General features: G+C 39.2%; 1 protein-coding gene across 9 annotated transcripts in view; it reads left to right on the top strand.

Annotated features, from left to right (window-relative positions):
- Nucleotides 1-24,744, top strand: part of DCLK2 (doublecortin like kinase 2) — a 152,371-nt gene that overhangs the window by 85,102 nt on the left and 42,525 nt on the right. For 6 of the 9 annotated variants that reach the window (XR_006709408.1, XM_045466016.1, XM_045465987.1 and 3 more), the window contains exons 3-6: nt 6,973-7,075; nt 10,034-10,135; nt 11,024-11,074; nt 15,384-15,478. Coding sequence is in view for 7 of the 9 variants with exons in the window: in XM_045466016.1 (XP_045321972.1) it covers nt 6,973-7,075; nt 10,034-10,135; nt 11,024-11,074; nt 15,384-15,478 (351 nt within the window). In the remaining 2 variants the exon portion in view is untranslated. The remainder of the gene's footprint in view (nt 1-6,972; nt 7,076-10,033; nt 10,136-11,023; nt 11,075-15,383; nt 15,479-24,744) is intronic. The other 3 variants (XR_006709410.1, XM_045466005.1, XM_045465996.1) reach the window with 1 other exon arrangement.

The following is a 24,744-nucleotide window of genomic DNA, read 5'->3' as shown; positions in this document are numbered from 1 at the left end:
AGGGTTCCTTTTTTTCTGCACTTAACTTTTTGGACACAGTCTCCTAAGCTTTTCTTAGAAACTAAAATATTTAGATTTTAGAATTTTATAGTAAGAAGAGATCTTCTAGAAATCCAGCCTGTTTTACCACCAGCACCTTTGTGACTCTGGAAAGGAGAAGAAATGCAAGATTTCCAAAGTGTGCCAATGGGTCAGAATAAATAGACCTCCTCTCATTCATAATGTGAGTGAGTGTTCAGGGAAGATTACATCTCTGTATCCTCTACCTTTTTTCTTTTAAGGAAAGGTTTTATTCTCCTAATACATGCATCGTATCTTTGTCAGACCTCAAGCCTTTGTGTCTGCTTCTATCTCCTTTAACAAAGGAGAACAAATAGGGAAATAAAAAAAAAAATAGTTGAATCTGTTAGTCTATGTAATCTATTAAGAACTAGCACTAAAATTATGGCTGCTACCCAGTCACCCTGACCTAATTAATCTGTCTCCTAAAGGATAGGAAAAATTACTGTTTTTAAATGGCCCACGTTCCTTTGGAAAGCTTAGATATGCTTCCATAGATATATTATTTCTCAGTTGGATGTTTCCCCATTAGATCCTACTGATTGCTTTAATTTTGTACCTTAGCAGAAATATCACTTCCCCCTGGTTTATGTAGCTTCTTTCATGAGCCACATAACATCCATTATTCCTGAAGAGCTTCTTGCATTGAAAAATTTAGAAGCAGACAGTAAGAGGTCTTCTAAACTGATACACTTTCCTCACCCTTGTTAAGAATGATTCTCAGATGTTATTCATCGTATTGATATGTTCTTTTCAGAGTCGCATTTAGTGACACAGACAATAACTCAATGTTAAATCCCAGTTTTTAAAATTTATGATAAAAGGAATGAGACCACCACAGGTAAAGAACAAGAAATACGTTGAAAAACATAAAAGAATTATGTAAGTGTTCAAATATATGAAATATTCTCAAGGCATTGGGTATTTTATTTTATGAGATATTCTTTTTGTGCTTCTTTATTCCTATAACTGTCAGGGTGCTCTTCCATTATAGTATGGTCTTATTGTAACATTTTGAACGGTAATTTGAATGATAATTGTTACTTTTCTTGTCCATTTCTACCAGTAGACTGCATGCTTCTTGGCTTTTGTTTATGCCTGGCATATTATAGGTACTTGGTTAATGTTAGACTGAATGTACAGTGATAAATTAATGTGATTCCCGTTGATGAGAAATACCATTTTTCATCATTGATGAGAAATTTATTTTAGCTTACATCCGACCCTGGCATTTTGTCAGATATTTCACTTTGAAAAGTATTGACTGAGTTTGGGACACTACTAGGAACAATTAAATATGTAGTCCATATGCTTGTAAAATGTAAGCATGGGCAAATAATGACTGTATTATATGGAGGCTTAGCATTACACAAATATAATTTTAGCATAAAATTGGAATGATATGCTCACAGTCTCTTTTCCTCTGCATTATCTAAAAATGTTGACCTTGGGGTGCCTGGGTGTCTCGGTTGATTGCCTGACCCTGGATTTCAGTTCAGGTCATGATCCCAGGGTGATGGGATCAAGCCCTGCATGGGGCTCCAATTAGAGCCAGAAAAATTCAGATATCCTTTTTTTTAATTAAGATATCTTAAACTCCCAGAAATTACATACAGAAATGTGGTTCATGTAATGTACATATACACACATGTATACATATACTGGTGAAATATTTATAAATACGTTTATATGTACATATTAAAGAATAGTTTCTACCATCAGCCTACTGGAATAAGAGGAGCACTTGGGTGGCTCAGCAAGTTAAATGTCCAACTCCTGATTTCCATTCAGGTCATGATCTCACAGTTAGATCAAGTCCCCCATCCGGCTCTGTGCTGACAGCATGGAGCCTGCTTGGGATTCTCTCACCCACTCTCTCTCTCTCCCTTCCCCTGCACTCTGTCATGCAGTTGCTCTCTCTCAAAATAAACTTGAAAGTTTATTTTTAATGTTTATTTATGTTGAGAGAGAGAGAGAACACGTGTGAGTGGGGAAGGTGCAAAGAGGGAGGGAGAGCATCCCAAGCAGGCTGTGCTCTGTCAGCACAGAGCCCAACAGAGGACTTGATCCTGTGAACTATGAGATCATGACCTGAACCAAAATCAACAGTTGGATGTTTAACCAGCTGAGCCACCCAGGAGCCCCACAAAATAAACTAAAAAAACAAACAAACAGTATTTGAGGCCATGAATTAATGAAAATGAAGAAATAACCACTGCTTTCACATGTGATCACATTTAGTCTTTAAAGATGAGATGAAATTGGTATCTTGCTTAAGGTTTCTGCATGTTAAAAAAAAAAAAAAGGAGGAGGTGAGGTGGTCAGGTTCAGGCTCAGCAGTGTAATGATACAAAAGCTTATCCTCAGCAAATGCTTCCTGTGTTTTTAGTTAATACCATAAGGTGAGTTTCCTCTACAGTGAAAGTGAAAACAACTGAAACCTGCTCATTCTCCTTCCACGGATGTTAGCTTTGGTTTACTCATCAACTTCTCTGCTGGTGTTCTCTTACTAGTGAGTTTTAACTTTACGGTTTTGTTGATCATAGTAATGACAGTCCAAACAGTCCATATCTATATTGTGAAAAATGTGAACAGAGACTTGTATTTTTTTAGAGGTGGGGGAGAGGGAGGGAGGGAGAAAGTGGGGAGACAGGCAGAGGGGAGAGAGAATCTTAAGGCCCTATCCCATGACCCTGGGATCATGACCTGAGCTGAAATCAAGAATCAGACCTTAACTGACTGAGCCCCTCAGGTGCCCATGGAGACTTGTATTTTAAATCAGCAGCAGTAGAGGGAGAGAATATTCCCATTCATTCCTTATTTACTTATTATCAGTACAGTCTATCATCTGTGTTTATATCAATTTTCTTCTCTTGACTAGTCAGATACAACCCCATGAAATTGTAAGAATTCCAGCTTTAAAGGTTGTGATTTTTCTAAAACAATATATGGACTGGATAGCTTCTTTTGTTTCAGAACCAAGAGTTTCTGTCATGCAGACTGTGGGGTCATAAGTGGACCCTTAATGCTGCTTGGAGGCCATCATTGTTTCCCTCTTGGGACAGTAAACCACATTATTCGGGTGTGATGGGGAGCTGGTAGGCAGAGGGTTTAGGGTCAGGACCCGGATGGGGGCAGGGCTCCTCTTTTAGTTAGAGACACTACACTGTACAGTTTCTTTAAATAAGAGCCTTTGCTGAGGACATAGCAAATCCGACCTGTTCCTTTCCCCTTTCAGAGTAGAGGCAACAGGTATTCATTAAACTAATAACGAGTAATTCCCCACAATCCCAGATTGCAATTTTACGCCTTTTCTTCTTCCTCAAACCTGCTGTACATCCTCTCTCAGCCTCACTTTCAGGTGATGACTTTGTTTCAGTTTTCTTGGTGAAGTAGGAAGCAATCAGGAAATGTGCGCCAGCCCCACCATGTGTTCCCGCCTAGCAGCATCCACCTGGATTCCTTTACTGGGAAGACTGACCATGGTCTCATGCAAGGTCATTCCCTTCTGCACTCTGTTCCCATCCCCTCTCTCTTACAAAGGGACACAGCTCCAGCAGGTCTCTCCTTTCTTTCTTGTGCCACCATCTTTCTCCTGCCTACTAGATCCTTTCAATAGCATAGTATTGTGTTATTTCTCTCATCTTAAAAAGCAAGTTCAGGGATGCCTGGGTGGCTTACTCAGTTGAGTGTCCAACTCTTGATTTTGGCTCTGGTTATGATCTCACAGTCTTTAGATTGAGCCCCTGCTTTGGGCTCTACACTGGGTGTGGAGCCTGCTTGAGATTCTCTTTTTCTGTCTCTGTCTCTCTCAGCCCCTCTCCCTCTTATTCTCATTCTCTTTCTTAAAAAATTAGAAAAAAAAATTCTGTTAACCACAGACTCCACTTCCTCCTCCTGCTAATCTTCCCATTTTTTCCAGTCCAAGCTCCTTGTTTTTTTTTTCCAAGAAAAATGTTTAATTTTTTATTTTGAGAGAGCACAAGCAGGCGAGAGAGGCAGAAGGAGACAGAGGAATCTCAGCCAGGCTCCACACTCCGCACAGAACCCAACAGGGGGGGCTGGATTTCATGACCATGAGACCATGACCTGAGCCAGAATCAAGAGTTGGACACTTAACCAAGTGAGCCACCCACACGACCCTCTGCTATTCTTTTTTAAAGGTGCTGCAATTAGACCTTCTCTTTAACCATTCCACTAAAACTAGTTTTCATCTTTAAGAGCCCACCAATCTCTGTGTTGCTGATTTGGTGGTCACTTCGCAAGGTTCGTCTTACTTAGCTGTTGGTAACATTGACACAGGTGATTCCTCTCTCCTCCCTCATCCTTGAAACACTTTCTTGACTTGTCCGGCATACTACCGACTCTTTTCTTCCTCCCATTCTGGCTGCTCCTTCTCAATATTCTTTGCTGGTTTTGCTTCTTCTGTTTGACCTTATAATGTTACTGTGCTTCAGAGCTCAGGCTTTAGATCTTTTCCTTAGGTGCATTCATTGCCATAATTGATCTCAAGATTTTAAATACCATCCATATGCTGGTGAGTCCCAAATTTCTACCTCCAGCCCTTATCTCCCCCATGAAATTCAGATTTGTGTATGTCTAACTTTCTGCCCACCACCTCCACCTGGATGTTTAATAGCCATTTGACATTTAATGTTCCAAATCTGAATTCATGAGCACCCTTTTCACCACGAAACTTGTCCATTATCTTGTATTCTCTCCTATTACAGTTAATGACAATCCCAACTTCTTAGTGGCTCAAACCAAAAACCCTGAGCTATCATATTCTCTCTTCTTTCATATCCCCTTATCCAAGGGGTAGTGTAGCCCCTTCTCACTACCTCCACTCCCAACACTTTTGCACAAACCATTCTCATCTCTTGCCTGATGTAGCAATAGCCTCCAACTATGCTGTCTATGCTTGCCCTTTTACAGTCTAGTCTGAGCATGGTGTCATCCTCTTAAAAGGGAAGTCATGTGATGGTCCTCTGCTCTGAAGCCTCCAATGGTTTTATGTCTCAGAGTAAAGCAGAGCCCTTACCAATGACTGACAGGGCCCCATGTCATCTGCTCTGTGTCCCCTTACTTCTCTGATCCACTCTTCCCCCTCTTTTACTGTATGCCAGGACTTTCTTGTGAATGTGCCAAGTGTGATCTCTCCGCAGGGTCTTTGCACATTCTGTGCTGTCTGCCTAGATCACTTTTCCCACGTGCTTGTTCCTTGGTCTCTTTTAATATTGTGTTCAAATGTAACCTTTGCCCGAGGCCTTCCCCAACCACCCTATTTAGTTTTGCAACACCCATCCATGCATTTACTGTTCTCCTTCTTTGCTTTATCTTTCTTCATAGCACTTATGCCTTTTGATATTGCATAAATTTACTTACATGTTTTTATTGTGTTTCTTTTCACACTTGCTTTAGAAGGACAGATATTTTTGTCTCTTGTTATTTCTTTACTAATGTTTCTATAGCATCTAGAATGGTGCCTGGCACATCATAAATGCTCAAAACAAATTTAATACTCTAGGAGGTATGTCGTGTCCTGAGTCAAAATACATGTTTGTTTAAACCAGTTGTGTCACTTACTCATTTCATAACGACCATTCCTTGAGAGTAGTATTTGAGGCAAATTGGAGCCTAATTGATAGTTATATAATTTGGTTAACTATTTAACCAAATGTGCATTCATTGCCTGGAAACTGAGCCAAAGGGAGGCAGGCATCTCTTGGAAACCATGTTTGGGAAAGCCAAACTTAACACTGACAGGTGAAATCATTAGAAGATTGATTAGGAAGATCTAAATAATATAAAACCACTGTTTTGATCTCTTATAGTCCCTAGACTTGTTAAATACTTCATTTCCATATAATAAGGAACTTAATGGTCTACTTTGGCATTTATTCTAGTCAAATACCAACACATTTAGTACCAGATAAAATATTTCCTTGTAATAAAATCAATTGCTCAATCCTTCTAAGAACCCCATGAACTGTGAGATCTTGACCTGAGCCGAAGTTGGACACTTAACTGACTGAGTCATCCAGGTGCCCCCGCAATGATTTTTTTTTTAACTTTATAATTATTACTGGGAAAAGAGTACTTTAAAAAAAAAAAGAGGACCTCATGTAGCCAGTTGAAAAACAGGTAAAAGTGGAACCTACCTATGTCCAAAGTCTAGGAGGATAGTTGTCCTCGACACTGGGATGAGCGGATGAATGTCCTCCCTGTGGGGGATCCAGTTTCTGTGGAATCTCAAAATGAGACAGTGTGTGTTGTGAGCCAGGGAGTGAAAAAAGAATATGAAATTAAGACTATACATTTAGGCATAGGGCCTTATAAGGGCCCTGAAGCCTCCTCTGATGTTAATGATCATGTTGGTGATGGAGATGAGCATTTACACCTTGAGCACTGTTCCAGGCAGTTTGCATACATTATTCCCCAAAACAACCTAAGGCACGCTGTACCAGAGGTATAGAGAAGTCATGCCCAGGGTCACACAGCTGGGAAGTGGAGTTGTTAGAAGAATGACGAAGGGGAGAAATGAAGAAATTAAACTGAGAACAGAGACCTCCATCAACCTCAGCCTTGCCACCGGTTATTCAGGGAGACGTGGAAAACTTCACTTCACCTTGCGTGTATGTCCTCCACTTGACTTGTGAAACAGACATATTGATGCCAGCTCTGAACTCCTTGTTCTGTTGTTCTGAGGTCAGGGAAAGCGTGTGGAAGTGCTTTGTGAAGAGTAGAGTGCTTGGAAATGTAGTATGACATGAAATCGATTTTCATTCCAACTCAGTATTATAGGGGAGGCTATGAATTTTGCTGACTTTTTATTTTAGTTCTAAGGTTTCTAATTTACTTCTGATGTTTCTAATTTATTTCTTGGATGTGATTTTTTTTTTTAATTTTTAGGTTACTTGTCTGCAAGACTTTTTTGGTGATGATGATGTTTTTATTGCTTGTGGACCTGAAAAATTCCGTTATGCCCAAGATGACTTTGTCCTGGATCACAGTGGTAAGGCAATTCTTTGTCTTGATAACTCTGAAATGGAGGCTTGGGGTGGTCTGGCATGTTGAAGAAGGGGTACATTGGCCGTATTCTTTTTGAATTAACGAAAGCATTTGCCTAGTTGTAAAAAACAAACAAAAAATTTAATTCAAGTCCTTTTCAATTTTTAGCCATTTTAGTTCTCTTTTTACTTCATTCTTTTGTCTCTGAAATGGATTTCCTGCCCTGTTTCAGAACAGGGGCTGGCTCTGCCACCATAAATATATGGATTGTATTGAATCTGAAATGGTTAGTGATAGAATTTCCATGTGCATAATTGGATACGTAAAAGGATAATAACTAAATTGTTGATAATAATTGTCTCAGGTTCTTTTTTTATCTCGTTCTGTTTGCAACTTAAAAAAAATAATGACATGCATTGTTCATATTTGCAGGAAAAAAATGAAGCTATTTTCATTGATACAATAAGAAAACCCCTTTCTCCAGAGTATGCAGTTTTCAACTTTTTAGCAATAACTCCAGTGAGTTCGAGGGTATTGATTCTGGAAAATTACTTTACCCTGTTGTCTTGAATTAACTTAAACCTGTTACAGTAATACTAATTATTTTAGCTGAGAGTCAATTTCCTCTTTAAATGAAATCCTACAGACATAACATTTCCCATAGGAGAGGGATGTTAGCGATACACTCTTGAATTTCATGAATCAGGAAAGTTGGCTTTTCAACAGTTAGGCTGATGGCATCCCCTTTCCAGTTGTAGTGATTCTGACCATCCAGAACTGGAGAAACGTATTACCAAATAAATAGTGTCATCCATAAACTTGTTAAAGTTTGAGATGATACACTTTGTGGTACCAAATTTCCTTGTGTCATTCTTTCTTGTTACTCTGTGTCAGTTACCTTGGGGATAATTTATCTACTTTGTGCTTGGGCCTCATTTATCTGTACTTTTTTGTTTTTGTTTCATTTTTTCACTGCTGCCACATTTCTTTGAGGGTTCCTGTACTGTTTTATATTCTGTTGGACTGGCCCTGGTTTAAACTGGTACTACCACTGGAAAGAAGTGCAAGGAATGTCCTTTTGTATTATGTGTGCTAATACTTTCCCCTGTTCTCAGGGATGACTAAGGTTGACAAACTGTGTGTTTGCATTATCCTCTGTATTTTACATCTTCCTTGATTTTAGCTTAATTTCCATTTCGTAATATTTCTTTCATATCAATATTAGTAAATTAGGAAGCTGAGACACTTTAATACATTATATATTTTAGGTTATAAAGTTAATTTGGGTAACAGCAACAAAACACTTACTGAGCATGTACTATCTATGTAGCAGTCATTGTTCTCTGTGCTTTATGTGTATGTTATAAACTTCCGCAGCCAGTTTTATCATTCATAGTTTTTGTTGTTAGCTACTGATGACCTCCAATAGTGAAAGGTGGGTGAGAGCTACTATTTTTTTCCCTCGCCAGTTACTTAACCTTCTGCATACTGGGGGTAATTGGCTTTTTGATAAGATTTTGTGAGGGTTAAATGAGTTAATATAGGTAAAGCAGTTAGTGCCTGTAATATAGTATGCACAATTGCATACTATTATGTTACTGTTGTAAATGTCATTATTGTATCACCACCATCAGGCCATAACATTAGACCTAATTCTGCCACTGTTGTATTTATTAGGGGGCAAAGTTGTTGTTGCTTTTAAAATCAGTTATTTTAATCTTAATTAAAGATTGTGTTTAATCTTAACAAAGTCCTAACTCTTTATCCTTTTAGGATTCTGACATCTTGCATTAAAGATTCAATAAAATGCTAATGTTGTCTTAGCCAAGTAACAAAATACTCCTTTGAAGAGCTGGCTTCGGGGATGGGCTTAGAGTCCTATAATGAGGGTGTAGCATTGAAGTTCTAGTTATTGGTTCTCTACATGTGCATTTGTGCTTATAAAAGAGTGGCAGTGCCTTTAAGGTGATTCTGACTAACACACACACCGCTCCTTTCAACAGTGGAGTACTTTTTAACATCCATAATGCTAATTAACTAAACTGAGGTTGCCACAGCCTCCTTCAGAGTAAGGTTTTGATTAGGGTCTTTCACATGCTAACTAGCCTCCCCTGGTGTGTATTTTCCTGATTAGTGTACTTCACATGTTAATTTATTGCCCCTGAGGTATAGATTTAAAACCAACCCACATTTTAATCTTACTGCATAAATTGAAGTATTTTAGCATAAATTACAGACAATATGTTATCTAATCTAATCTTTATAACAAGTTTAGGAAGCAGATTTTACTCTTATTCCAATCTCATAGGGGGAAAACCTGAAGCTTAGAACCCAACCTAGGTCCCCCAGTTAGCAAAATCAAATCCGTGAGTCATTCAAAATCTGCATGACTCCAAAACCCATGTTGTTAGTTATTCAAATTAGCAGTGATTATTTTAGCTGTAATTAGTTCTGGTACTCTAAATGCTATTTTATTGGGTAATTTATGGAAAAACCAAAGTTATTGTTTAAATTAGCTAGTTTCCTCATTTTTGATGCTCCATACTTAGGGAAAGTGGAAAGCAAGATGGTAAGGAGTTCCATACCCTTTCAAAATAAGATTATCAGAGTTTGGAGAGAATAATAAGATTGTAGCCTTTTGCTCTCAATGCTACTGACGAAAAAAAGAAGTTGCACATGTTTGGATTAGGTTCTGTCTGTGTGATCAAGTTAGGACATTGGGATTTCTATGTTCATTAAGAACTCCACTGCAATGATGAGGTGTGGTCTACAAGATGTGTGCTTCACTAAGGATAACCTAAGGTGTACTTTTGGGACAGTTGCTCTGTATATTAACGTTGTTTAACAATAATAGGAAAACGATCCAGGAATGGTTCTAAGCAGTAGACTTATGTTCACGTGTGATCTTCCCTTGGTTAGTATCTCAACCAGACTTAATTAATGCACTTTCCTTCCTTTCTAGAATGCCGTGTCTTGAAGTCATCTTATTCTCGCTCCTCAGCTGTTAAGTATTCTGGATCTAAAAGCCCTGGGCCCTCCCGACGCAGCAAATCACCAGCTTCAGGTGGTTAATCATTCTCCTTTCAGTATTCTTTGATTATTATGAACTCCTAGTTTTTCCCATGTTTGTATGCAGCTTGGTTCCAAAACAACATATAGGTGATGTGACTTTTAGAATCAAACGTTTAAGTCTGTTTCTTAGAGTTGTCATAAATGTGCCAAGACACTTGTCTGTTTTGTCCTGACATATTTTCTTAAGAACAGTCATTATCTAGAATCTTCTCCTGGTATTTACTTAGAAGTGCTTCTTCACATTGTGCCCACTGCATACTATATTTTTAACTTTGTGCTCTCTGATTATGAATATTTTCTTCTCTTACTGGTTTAAAACATACATAGACACATCTAACACAGAAATGGATTTACTTGAAGAGTTTCACAGGTGTTTCCTTCTTTAAGCAATTAAATAGTAGCAAAGATTATTATTGGAGTTAGTACTTATTTAAGAGTCAGATTTACCTGTAATTAATTTTCTTTCAGGTTCTAAACCTGTAGATTTGTCCTAATTTTGAATGCTTTGGTGTACTTTTTTAAAAGCTAAAAACATCTATCAATATCTTGATATATTCTATAAGATTTGTCTATAGTAATTATAAATAATTTTGTAATATCATTTACTATTAAAGAAGGGATTGTGAAAAACCCTGATTTTACGTATGGGAAATCTAGAACATTATGAAAGTAGTATCAATAAAAACTACCTCAAGCATCAGGCTCTTTATGAAAGACTGAGTTTTTTGGACATTATGCTTTTCACTGGTTCCCCTTCAGCACCCATCCCACTTGACTTAGGTCAGGTTGTTTTACCCTTTTTTTGTATATGTGTTCAGACCTGCTGAATAACTGCTCTCCTTACTGTCTCCTCCTCCTTGTATTCACTGAATGTGTACAGTTAAGAGGGGTGGCCATCACTCCAGTGCCTACTCTGCAGCCAGATCCCCAGGTGAGCCATGATTAGTATGGCTTTGTCGCTCTGCTGGGTTTTTTTTCGTTTTTGTTTTTTGCCACATTTCTGTTGCCTTTTGCTCCATTTCCATGAACGTATCTGGCTCGTACCAGTGTACATGTGTGCACCGTGGAATGCTTCACGGTGCTTAGGATGCCTCAGCCTCCTGTGTTTATTAGAAAACCGGTTGTTGTCAGATTGCCAGATGCCTGTGTATGTACTTGTAGGACAAAGCAGTGAAGAAGCACACCACCTCCAAGGGCCTATCTTCTAGTTAATTTTGGAAAATACTCTGTTATTGAAAAAGTAATATGAAAATGGCCATAGAAGCAATTAAATTCTTCTGTTCTCCTTCCCCTTCTAGTCTTACATTCCTCCCCACCCTACAGCTAATAGGCCCAAGACTCTTCTAAAAATATTGACAATATGAATATTTTTAACTGAAAGCATTTCTCTACCGTGGACCTTATTTCAAATCATATTATGCTTTCTGTAAAGTATCTCAGACACAAAGAAAGCTAAAATAACATGAAATTTGCATAAATACAATTACCTGAGCTTACCATAGAGTCAAATGTAGATTTTTGTCAGGTTCTTAGCTTTTGTTTTAGCCATAGGTTTACAGAGGTTTATCATAACAGTAAAATAAATAGAAGTGAGGAGAGTGATTCAGGTATCAGGTATCATAATGAATCCAGTACATACTAAACTAAAAACATGTTTCATAATCTTATTTGTATAAAGAAAGATTTATTCAAATCTTTTTAACTTGGATTTGGAATGCTTACAAGTTGACTCAAAAAATCTTAACATGGCAGTACCCTCAATGTTTAAGTCCATATGTGCATTTGGGATAGTAGAGTAGATCTTAAACTCATAAGTAAAAGTTGTAAGATGTTTAAATTAGGTTTTAGAGGGCAAACAGCTTCTTTATGAGAGATTAAACTTAAAAGTATGTTCAGCACAGGGCACCTGGGTGGCTCAGTCATTTAAGTGTCCAACTTTGGCTCAGGTCATGATCTCAAAACTTGTGGGTTCAAGCCCTGCGTCAGGCTCTGTGCTGACAGCTCAGAGCCTGGAGCCTGCTTCCGATTCTGTCTCTCCCTCTCTCTCTGTCCCTCCCCTGCTCATGCTCACTTGCTCTCTCTCTCTCAAAAATAAATATTTAAAAAGAAAAAAAAAAAAAAAAAACTATGTTCAGCACATACTGCAGTTACAGAAACCTGACAGTTTTATGTTATTAAAAGCCAAGTACCCATAAGTACAACTCACTTTTATAGACCTCTTTAGCTGTGGTATACTTGTTAACATTTAGAAAATTCCATGGGACTAATTGGAGTTTCAAACAGAGCTAGTAACTTTGTAGACCTAATATTGTACTTTTTCTGTTTTGGGACAGAAGTGAAGTCTTCTGGTTGACTGAATTCTTCAAGAAAACTCTATCAGAATAGTTAAATAGTGTGTAATAAACAGAGAAATTCATCCAGATAACATAATTCAGTAAATATTACCATAATTTGAGTCCTAAAAATTCTCACTTTAGTTTTCTTGCTTGTAAATCTTTCAGAGTCTACCAAGATAGAAAGTATTCAAAACAAACAAACAAAAAAGCTTCAAGTTTGTTTCTTACCTTACAGTTGAGGGGAAGGGCACATGATAAATAGCCTTATGTTGGGAAAGAGAGTCTGGGGTAGTGAAGGAGTAGGAGGGGACAAAGGTGCTGTCGGCTTGCTGCCTGCCTACCAGTTGGTGGCAGCAGTGTGAGGGGCATGGCTACAACATGGGACTGTCTTGGGTCCCACTTACCGTCCCTAAGACTCTGGAGAAATGTGCAAATAAACGAAGTTAAGGACTTCTCATTAGGGAACACTTTTTAGGACCTTTCAAATGCTCTGGGAAACTTAGAGACCCACATATGACTTAGTATGTCTTTAGAATGAGATTATTTGGCTGGGGGGTGGGGGGGGGGAGCGCAGATATAGACATGTAGTTACTGACACCAGTAAAATCCTGGCAGTGAGTTTTATTAAGAAACTATGTTTAGGCAGGAGGTGGTGTGTTTTTAGGGAGATTGTTTGCTGTCAAGATTACATTTGCAGGAATTGATTTTTCTCTTTTAGTCCCTTTTCTGTCACTGTTCCAAGGTAGCCTTTGTTACCAGTGTGGTGTCTGAATATCTGTGAAGCTAATAGCACTCATTGAGTAGGGATTGGTGACCTGACAGGTTGCTGTATGGAATGAAGAAAAAAAGGAATAAAATTCAGTCTCAGCTCACAGCAAGTTGACTCATTCATTGCTCGTAATAATCTCTACTTTATGTGAATTCCTGCCACCTATTCCCTTTATTTAAAGACAGTTTTTAAAACAAACAACATTGAAATTTAACTTGAGAAATAACTAGGACTGTTGAATATTCTTAAAAGTTTCTAATTGCACAGTTCCTCGTGTTGTACTTGCACTCTAAAGGTGCACATGTATTAAGAAATTATAGATAACTGATAGTTATTTATGCATGAGGGGTTTTGAATTAGAAAAATTAAAGTTTGGTCAGTTAAAAGTGACTAGAAAATTTTTTCATCCATACCCAATTTTTAAAAATGAGCAATGCAGGGGCGCCTGGGTGGCTCAGTCGGCTAAGCGTCCGACTTCAGCTCAGGTCATGATCTCACAGTCCGTGAGTTCAAGCCCCACATCGGGCCCTGTGCTGACAGCTCGGAGCCTGGAGCCTGCTTCGGATTCTATGTCTGCCTCTCTCGCTGCCCCTCCCCCACTCATGCTCTGTCTCTCTCACTCTCAAAAATGAATAAATGTTAAAAATAATTTTGTAAAAATAAAAATGAGCAATGCAGCAAACAAGCATGACTTCATAGAGCTAGATGTCCTGGTTTACAGATAACACATCCCATTACAAACACTTGTTGATCCAGGACTTTTGCCCCTACTCGAGGATGGGTGCTCACTTTTTTGAGTCACCTATTTAGGACTTTTATCTCTACATTTTGCTTTTTATACTCATTAGCTTCATTTAAAATAATAGTTGTTTGCTTCCTCATATTTAAAAAATGAAGAAGAAGAAAAGAAAAAGATGGACTTTTTCTTTCCATAGAGATAAATGGTAGTTTTTATCTTTAGGCAAAGCTTTGAAGGTTAATGATAAAAGAAGTTACACACACTTCTTAGAAAAATAATTACACCAGTCCTAGACATTTACTACCAACTTTGTGAAATTACAGCAGAAATGGATCCAGTTGATACAATTAGGAATAAGCATGAGCCATGCTGAAATGTTTGACCAGCATTCTGTAGTATAAAATCCGCAAATTTATCTCCCCCTCTAAACAGCAGTGGTTAGGGGCGTGTGGGTGACTCAGTAGGTTAAGAGTCCGACTCTTGATTTTGGCTCAGGTCATGATCCCAGGGTGGTGAAATCGAACCCTGTGTCAGGCTCGGCAGAGTGGAGCCTGTCTAAATTCTCTCTCCCTCTGCCCCTCCCCTGCTCATGCTCTCTCACTCTCAAAAATAAATAAATAAACATTTTAAAAAGAAAAGAAAATAGCAGTGGTCATACTTTTCCTAGGTGTGCTCTAAATTGAGCTTTCAGCAATTTCAACAATAAGAAGTGTATGGAAGTTTGGAGGGGGTTCTATAAAAAATCATCAAGATTTACTAAATAATGGGAGAAATTAAACTGTGAAGACAAGAAAATAGAAGGAATTTAGAAATGACTAGTTTAGAAAAAATAAAGTTGAAGAGTGCCTTTTTTGGCTTTCAAACAAATAAGCAGATGTTAAAAATGACCAGTAACTTTCCCTTTCTATTAAAAATATACTTAGAAAATGTGTTTGGATTATTATGATGGAATTGGTTTGGAGAGCCGTAAGAACTTCTTGGTTATTCAGGTTGGTATATACCAAGAGAGTGGATATTGGAAGTTAGAGAGCAACCTTCATAGTAAAGCATTACAAATATACCGGCCACTTCATTTCTCTACCCTTGCTAGTGGGTAGGGTGTATGGACAAGTTCTCATTCACATCTCTAATTCCATAATGTTTTATATATTTGTTTATGTCACTTTTGGAGAACTATTACTGAAAACAATTTTAGTTTCACTCCTTATTTGTCTGATACTTTGTAATGCAATAAGACACATTACTTTTGCTTTTTGCTGATTTGCCATCTGCTTGGAGCTTTAAATGAATCAAAACTTCACTGGAGCTATGTTGTGCATGTGCTTAGTGTTTTTGCACACAGTTGGGTTGTTTTGGGTTTTAATGACCTCTGTCTCCTCTGTTGTCTTATGGTCAGTTAATGGAACTCCCAGCAGCCAGCTGTCTACTCCTAAATCAACGAAATCCTCCAGCTCTTCCCCAACTAGCCCAGGAAGTTTCAGAGGATTAAAGGTATGAAATAGGATATATGGCATGTTTGTGTGGTTTTGTTGTTTTGAGATGCATAGTTTGGTAGTTTAATGTGTTCAAGGGCTCGGGTGTAATAACAAATCAAAAAGGAAAGAGTTTAGGATTTGGAGCCCGGAAGATCAGGGTTTGAATCCTTTGTTTTTCATCTTGTAATCTGGGTCATCTCACTTAACCCTTCTGAGCTCAAGTATTTCCATCACTAGAAAGGGACTAATAAGGTTGTGGTTAGGGTTGAATATATTGTGGTAAAGTATAATAAATGGTAGTTTTCCCATTATTATCAACATGGTTTGCAATGGGTAAGCCTTGGAGAACACTGTAATTCTTCTAACAATCTCATTTTGAATCATGAATTTAATATTGCTAGCTAACCTAATTTGACTTTGCAAAAGTCTAAAATAGAACGAAATACTAGCATGGTACTTATATACATATGTAGTAACATAAAAAGATATGTTCATTTTGATGAGAAGTTAGAAACAAATCTTGGGTTTTGACTGTGAGGTCCTAAAAGTATAAATGGTAAGTTAACATGATCAGCAGTTGGGTTAATAGACATTTTGTCTAATAGAGAGAGAGAAGAATGATAAATGAAACCGTATTTGCAAAATTTCAACAACATTGATTTCCCTTAGTGGTTTTCAATCATTTAAATTTATAAGAGAAAATTTGCCTGGTAAAATAGCAGTAAATAACTTGGGTTGAAGATTGAAAGTTTCCTTTTGTAGAAACAATCAAATTATCTGCATGGTAATGCACTCTAAGAATACTGAAGTATACCTAGTGCCCTGTATGTATGCGTATGTGAACTTAATTCTCTTGGTGCTTTGGTGACATTGGGAAGATCTTCATTAGGAATACGTTCTCCAAAGATGGTTTTGCCTAAACACTTCAAATATTGTCTGAGTGGTTTTCTTTACTTTTAAGGATGTTGAAAACATCTTTTTCATTAGTAAAATGAATTGTAAGCACCCACCACCCCTGGGTGAGAACCTGCTGAGCCTTCAGGGCAGTGAGGATCATGGGCCCCCTACTTCTCGAAGGGCTCATTCTCCACCTGATGCTAACTAAGGTTTGTCTGTCCTTCCCTGAGAATGTGTGAATGCCCAAAGTGACCCTGCATGATTCTTGTGTAAGTCACAGAGATCAAAAAGAGAAATTCCTTCTGGAAAAGGACAGCTTGTCTGTTTTTGTGCCTGCTTGCCTATGTGCGTTGGCAGAAATTGGACCAAGGCTGGCAGTAAGTTTGGGATCAGCAAGTACATAGCTGTCACCTGCCTCCAAGTGGTGGAAGCTCCTTCTCTTTATCAGAAGAACCAGGCATTTTCTGAGGTGCTTAACTGGCTGAGGTCAGCTTATAATATGATTTCAGTGGAATTCTTAATAATTGAGAAAGTGATATAAATTAAAAATCACTAATCAGCTAAGTATTTTCAACTCCCCCCCCACATTTATTGTCCCCCAAATAGATAGGAGGTGCACTGTTTTTAATTTGAGTTACTTTCAAGAGAATTAAAGTAAAAATAATCAAAGTTCTTTTACCTCTTTTCTAATTCCACGTATTTTGTCAAAAAATAAAAGCAGGTGGCTCCTAGTGCTGGTAACTGTTAGCCTTAGGGCAGAGCCCACACAAGCTTCCAGTGAGTCATGTGAAGGCTGTCATGTCCTCCCCCAGACCATGGCTCTGGGCAGAGCCTCTGGCAGGTACCCGATTCTCTGCTTCCCTGGAGTTTCATTCATTTCCCTGTTTCTGTTATCTGTTGGTAACCTTTGCTCCCGTCTTTCTTTTTGGCTCATCTTCAGCTGTGAGCCTAAGGTTGTTCCTTTTCATTGGTGCCACTTATGCTCAGAGTACACACCCACCCTACACACTTGCACACAAAGTCACACAAAATCACTTGTACTTCTGAAGTGGAGGTTTTTGGAATTTTAAAAACATAGTTGTTTTTCTGCTGAGACATTAAAGTTGCTCTCATCTCTCCGAATGTATCAGAAATGGTATAGCAACCCCAGCACCTAGCACAGAGCTCCCTGCTCAGGATTACTTATTGGTACCTAAAGAGGTAAAGAAGATAAGAGAAATATTGGTTACTGCCAAGATGGAAAATGAGATTATCTGTAAGATAAAGAGTAGTGGTCTTTCTGTTATTGCTGGGAGCCTCTGCCTTGTGTGAAAGGAGGTCCCCGTCCTTGGATTGCCCATGAGATTTACCTGGGGACCTGCACTCCAGTGAACACAGCCAGAAGGAAAGCAGCAGGCACAAAGCAGTTTATTAAGGTGGAGGCACACTCTCAAGTGGGAGAGCGCAGGCATGTTCTGTGAGGTGGAACCAGCCCCTAGGTTGCTTAGGGATTGGATATTATTGGGTCTTTCTGGGCGGGGAAGAGCTGGCGTGTACAGTGGGGTGATCTCTAGTGGAGGCTGCTTCCAATCATTTGGGGATTCCTCCTACAAGTTGAGAGGGGGAGTTTTTGACCCTATAAGGTTTGTATCTGGATGGTCATAGCAGTCTTTCTTGTGGAGGGGGGCAGTACCCGCAATGCAGATCCATTTAATGAGTCTAGAAGTTATCCTGGAGCAGAAGCAGAAGAAGAGAGCCCATGCTCGGTACCTGTGGCTCTTGATCAGTCAGCCCCAAGGTCTTGGAAGTCACAAGGTCAGGATGTTGTGTCCCAGGCTTTTGATGTGTGACCTGTTTATCACCATCCTTGCCTTCAGGTCAAGGACTTTGGACTCTGTGTCCTGGCCTTCCTTCCACTGTTCAGATCTGGCTTTTATGTAACATTTTCATGATCCCACCCCCATCCCTCCCAAACCAACTTTGTTTTGCACTACACTTGAGGCCTGTGGGCTTCACTCACAGCTTTGAGACCTCCCCTGTGTTTTCTATCTGTTAAATAAGGACATTTCATTTTAAATGCCCTCTAAAATGCTAGGATGATAGTTCTTTTAAGTTGGCAAGAAACCCACCTAGGAAGCTGGGGAGTCTTTCTCTTCTCACTTTAAAGCTGATACAGAATTACCAAATTTTACATTAAATGTTAGCAGCTAAAGGAGTGTCTGCCACACTGATCAGCTTTAGGCCACAATGCCAGACTGCCGCCTGGGTCATTCCTTGTGGAAACCTTCCGTCATGACTGTCCCCAGCGATCTATGGTACTAGGATATTGTCATAGGGATGAAGACCTGCCTTTGAAATACTGCAGCTTAGTCATGTTACTTACTGTACGAAATACACTGCTTTTAATGTCAGTAAGTGCTAGTCAGCATCTGTCCACATTTGCATTATTTTCTCTATTCAGTGACATTACAAATGGAGAATTACAGATAATTACCATGTGTTAGTGCTCTGCTTTTTTCTTTCTCTTCATTTACAAAGGCTTATTAAGATCAATTAAGAGGGATTGTCTGACAATGGAGGACTGTTTTTCATAGGCAGGAACTATTTATCCTGGTTAGAGGCTTTAATGGCTTTGGGGATAGATAATCTTTTTCCAGAGAATCAGAATTGACAAAAACAAGCAAACCACACCAGGACAGCATGTGCGGGAGCTGTCACTCCTATCTCTCTATCTGCCAGGACGAAGCTTTTGCCAGAAATTTTTTTTTTAATCTGGGTTTTGCTAAGTTGGGAATTAAGCAGAGTCAAGTCTAGATAAGCAGAATTTGATATTCTCTTAGAACCTCCTCATCTTTATGCAGTTTCTGAGAATCATTTTAGTGTTTTGGTGGGGACTTTGGATGAACCGGAAATGAAAATAGAGTCATATTGTGATGTTTAATCTCTGACCACAAAGTGTCCCTGGCTGTTTTTTGTTTGCTCATTGAAAAAGAGAAGAGAAGTACAGAAGCAACCCACCTCTCCACAAAAAACTATTCATGGTTTCCCTGTAATACTCTTTGAGGAAGACATTTCTGCTCCATTCATGTGCATTTATAAAAGATCATGCTCTTTGAAAGGCTGGACCAAAGCCAAGAGAGGAAGCAAAGCTTTCTCCAAATTGTGAATTTTTTTTTTCAGGATGGAAGTGTAAGAAATAGGGTGGCAACCAAGCAATTGAGGTCCTTTTAAACCTAAAACTGAAAGATGTTAGGGTAACTGAGAACTAGTTGTACTTCGATTATCCTTTTTTGGTATTGCTAGTTCCCTGAAACTTACAACGTGAAAGCAAAATAATCTCAGATCTGTAGTTTCATCTTCATTTTATAGATGGGGAAACTGAGATTCAGAGATGTGAAGTAACATGCTCAGGGTCTCAATGGCCCCTTGGGATCTCTGACCCTTTCAGGGTCTCTGTCTCTAACCTCTGACTTTCCCTCCGTTACTGGAGGATCCTCCTGAATGACTGCAGCCCAGGCATCTCAGGAGGAAGTTGGTATGATGATTATGGAAAAGCTATGCACAGGTCTTTTAGGAGGGGTTAGTGCTGGGGATGGCTTTCTTACTGAGTATCTGGGTTTAGATATGCATAAATGCTCTGATTAAAAATGGGTTGAGATATCAGAAAAGAAATGGGGGTGGGGGTGGTTGGGGAAAAGGGAGAGGCAGTCCTGGGGTGGGGGAGAGGTAGATGAAGGGAGGTAGAAAGATAGAGAAGTACCTAGCACTTCTACCTGACCCCATGAAGCTTTAGTAAAATGACAAAGTTCACAAGAGGTTAGGGTTATTGGTTTTCTTTGAAAGCCAGAAATCGAGCTGAGTATTGTCAAGATTGACATAGGCTGGAACAAGATAGTGTAGTCCAGGCCCAGCAAACACATGGGTACCTGGATATGAGATAATGTTACATGGTGGTCCTGTCATGGAAGCCACATTGCGAGGATAGTAGTGTAAATGCGGTTTGAAAACAGAGCCCATGCTTATCACCATTACTAGCCTCTAAGGACGCAGTGAGAAAGCAAGGCCAGTGTATTAAACAGATGACTAGAAACAACGTGGTTAGACCAAAAAGTCATAAAATGAGTTGCTAGGGCTACTTAGGAGGTCTCTGTTAGACCATTTCCCCAAAACCTAGTCTGTAGGTAACAGAACTTGGTTTTCCTTTTGTATAGATTTAGGGAAACTGGCTTTCCTAGGACAAGACCACTGGTGGTGGTGGTCACCTGGGAAGGAGGTAGTTCTGTAGGCCAGAACCAAGCTGCCTTCATGACACATCAGGCTTTATCTTGACCCCAGGTTACCTACTACAGTCAGACACTTGGGGAAGCCCAAAGGCCTTTTTAGTAAGGCCAATTCATGCCAGGTTGTACTAGGCTTTTGTTCTTCTTTAGTCCTCCTTAATAATTAAAATTTTCTGTGAGCGTTTCAGTTTGAACCAGTTAAGCTAAAGGGAACCAAGACAAATCTCTTGCCCACTCAGGCCAGAGGATTAAGGCAGATGCGGCAACCCATAGTATGTAGTTACATAGAAGGACAGTATCAAAGAATGAAGCCCAGAGCTCATTTGTGCTTAGATGCCTCCATTTGGAGAAGGACATAAGATAGTATAGAGGTTAAAGCATGAGCTCTGAAACTAGAGTTTCTGGGTTTGATCTTGGCTTGGCCACTCACTAGCTGTATGATCTCCAGTAAATCATATCACCCTTATCTGTGAGAAAAGGATTAATAGGACCTAGAGCACAGGGTTGACATTAATCAAATATAGGGAAAACGCTTAGAATAGTTTTGCTGTTCTTTCTTATTGTAAGTCTTGGGATTTCCAGGTTCAGTGTTCATATGAAGGAATTTTTACCTACGAAGAAAAAATTTAACAAGCAGTAGTATGTAAGAAAGGAAGAAGTGAGAAGTCAGACTTCAGATTGTATTACCTCCTCTGCTTTTCTCTCTTATGAATTGCCTTCCTGACTCTATCCTTCATCTCTGTTTTCCTGTCCTCTTTATATAGTCTGACTCCATTAGTACTCTGTGAGGCAACTTAGTAACAAGCTATCTCAAAATTTAGCAGCTTAAAATAGTGATAAAAAATTATTGTCTCTGAGTGCCTGGATGGCACAACTGGTTAAGTAAGTGTCCAACTTTGGCTCAGGTCATGATCTCGCAGTTTGTGGGTTCGAGCCCCATGTTGGGCTCTGTGCTGACAGCTCAGAGCCTAGAGGATGCTTCGGATTCTGTGTCTCCCTCTCTCTCTGTCCTTCCCCCCACTCACACTCTGTGTCTCTCTCTCTCTTTCTCTCTCTCAAAAATAAATAAACATTAAAAAAATTAAAATTATCGTCTTGCATAGTTCTTGTGGGTCAGGAATCCAGGAACAGTTTAACTGGGTGGCTCTGGCTTAAGATAGTTGATGAGCTTGTAGTCAAGGTGTGCACCAGAGCTAGTTACCTGAAGACCCTGCTGGGAATGCAGGACCTCCTTCCAAGGTGACTCACTCATGTGGTGGCAGGTTGGTGCTGGCTGTTGGCAGGATGCCTCAGTTCCTTGCCATGTGGACCTCTCCATAAGTTGGCTTGAGTATCCTCAGAACATGGCAGCTGGGTTTCTTCAAAGCATATGATCTAAAAGAGAATGCCATGCAGAAGCCTTCCTGTCTATAACCTAGTCTTGGAAGTCAGACGCCATCATTTCCATAAGAGCTTAGTAGTCACGTGTCAGCTCAGTTCTGCATGGGAAGGGTCTGTATTAGGGCATGAAAATCAGGAGGTGAGGCTCAGGGGAACCATTTTGGAGGCCACACCTATTCTCTCTGCTTTCATCTCTTTATCAGCCACCCAAAATTTCTTTCTTAGGCTTCCCCTGTTCCTTCAATAGGTTCTGTCCATTCTCCTTTTTGAGGGCCACAGAAGTCTCTCTCAGTATCAATGTTGCTGCTTTTCTCTTCTCCCAGTCTTTTGTTCCTACTGATCACTCCCTGCCCATTCTTTTATCTCCCCTTCAAATTCTAGAATCCCACCACCACTGATGTTTTCTTCTTAATCCTCATCTTCCTCTTGTCCTCAGCCCATGATCTCCTGTTTCCTCTGCCCAAGCTCCTCAGAGTCCCTTCGATCTAGCTGATAACTTTCCCTGTGGGAATATTTTCTGTGCTTAAATCACAGCATTTTCTTTGGGACAGATAGGCAATAAAGACTACTAAATGTGTCATCAGCTGCCAGATGGATGAAGAAAGCATTTCCCTGGAATTTCATTCATCACCCATGTCCCAGTTTAGGATTTTCAAGGCTGTAGTAACTTAAGGCTTCAGAGTCAGGGGCACATCTGTGGACAGTGAGGGATAAAATGTCTCACATTTTGATGCTGAAGTGTATGCCCAGAGGCTGTCTACTGTGAGTATTCTTGTTGGTTGAAAGAAGAAAGGGGGGGGAAAAAAAAGTACATTTGGAACACTATCCAACATCTTGAGATTATAAACCGTCTGATGTGCTGATATTTTATCTGATGATGTCTCCTGGGTCTGCTGGTGGTGAAAGATTTTCCAGATTTGTGAAGTGTGATGAAAGGGCTGGTAGTATCTCATACTGATTGGCAGAGCTAAAATGCAACTCTCTGACCTCCTGAACTTCAAAACTTCTTTTCGAAGCTGTGAAATGTAAATCCACAGTAGCTGCTGACCTTAGACGTTTTTGCTTTTCCCTGGAGCTTTGGTTTTTCTCTGGTATTTAAAGCTAGTTAATAATCTTCAGTACTGAGAGACTGACTACTTTTATACTTTTTATTACCCCGAAATGCTGGGTGGTGACTTCATCTCTGAATGTAATTGATTTTGTAGACAGAAACAAAAACAGAAGAGGGACTAAGCAGTTTTGAAGACTTCAGTGGCCTAACAAAATAAATCATCATTAAGAATCTCAGACTGTTTCAGGACGGCGATTTGCACATTGTGGTTGCTCAGTAAATAGAGGCATTTGGTGGGTAAATCGCTCAACTGGGCTGAAGCCCACCTTTGTGGGGCTGGAGGGAGAGTTTGCCAAGCAAATCAGTGTATAAATAGGATCAATTTTAAGAATTTTATTTGAATATAAGCAACTCCTGTGTTAATCTTAAATGCTCCCTTATTCATGGGAGCCATTAGAAACTCTTCTTGGTAGTATAGTAAAGATAATTGGATGGAATTAAGACTTAGACGTTGTAGCATTTAAATTGGTCTGTGCTGGTGACTGACTGTGGTAACTTCCATAGTTTGAGCTGAAGAGTCAGGCACCTCTCCTAGCACCCTGGCATCCTAGAAATTGGTGAGACCTCACAGTGAAAGCATACAGACATTTTTAGCAGGTAGGCATGGTTTACCACATGTCTGTTGCTTAAAAATCCAGTAAGCAACAATTGGTATGAAAGGCTCACTCGTAAGGATATGCAGAGAATCTATGGACCATGTGGTCGACCGAGATAGCAGGGATACTCAAAGGAACAGACAGCCCCTTTCAGAGATTGTTGGATTGTACATGTACAGGCTGTGTGTTCTCTGTAGCCGGAAAATTCACTATTTACCACTATTAACCAATCACAAATATCAAGCACCACTAATTTTGCCAAATGAAAACAAGTCTAAGGTATGGCTACAGATAAGAATACATTTTGTATATTACTAGCCTTTAGGTATTGATTCACATTAATTGTTCTCATATCTCATTACTAATAATGAAGTATTTCAGAGTGAATTATCACAAATCCAGTATAAAAGTGATAAAGATTTCTTGTTTTTATTTTAATTCTTAAAATCCAAATGTAATTAACATGGTGTTACATTAGTTTCAGGCATACAGTATGATGAGTCAATAATTCTATTACATTAATCAATGTTCATCACAGTAAGTCTACTCTTAATCCCCTTTACCCGTTTCACCCGTTCCCCCACCAACCTCCCCTTTGGTAATCACCAGTTCTCTTTATTTGAGAGTCTGGGTTTTTTTTGTCTCTTTCTTTCTCCACTTGTTTTGTTTCTTAAATTCCATTCATGAGTGAAATCATATGGTATGTCTTTCTCTGACTTATCTCACTTAGCATTATACCCTCTAGATCCATCCATATTGTTGCAAGTGGCAATATTTCATTCTATGACCGAATAATATTCCATTGTGTATATATATACACTACATGTTCTTTATCCATTCATTTATCATAGATACTTGGGTTAATTCCATATCTTGGCTGTTGTTAATAATGCTGCAGTAAACATAAGGATGTGTATATCTTTTTGACTTAGTGTTTTCATTCTCTTTGGGTATATACCCACTAGTGGAATTAATGGGTCATGGAGTAATTCTGTTGTTGTTGTTGTTGTTGTTGTTGTTATTAGAGACAGTGGGAGAG

The sequence above is a fragment of the Leopardus geoffroyi genome, chromosome B1 (genome assembly GCF_018350155.1).
Source record: "Leopardus geoffroyi isolate Oge1 chromosome B1, O.geoffroyi_Oge1_pat1.0, whole genome shotgun sequence".
Classification (NCBI taxonomy): domain Eukaryota; kingdom Metazoa; phylum Chordata; class Mammalia; order Carnivora; family Felidae; genus Leopardus; species Leopardus geoffroyi.
Note: the sequence above shows the minus strand (reverse complement) of the source record. Positions and strands in the feature narration are given on the sequence as shown.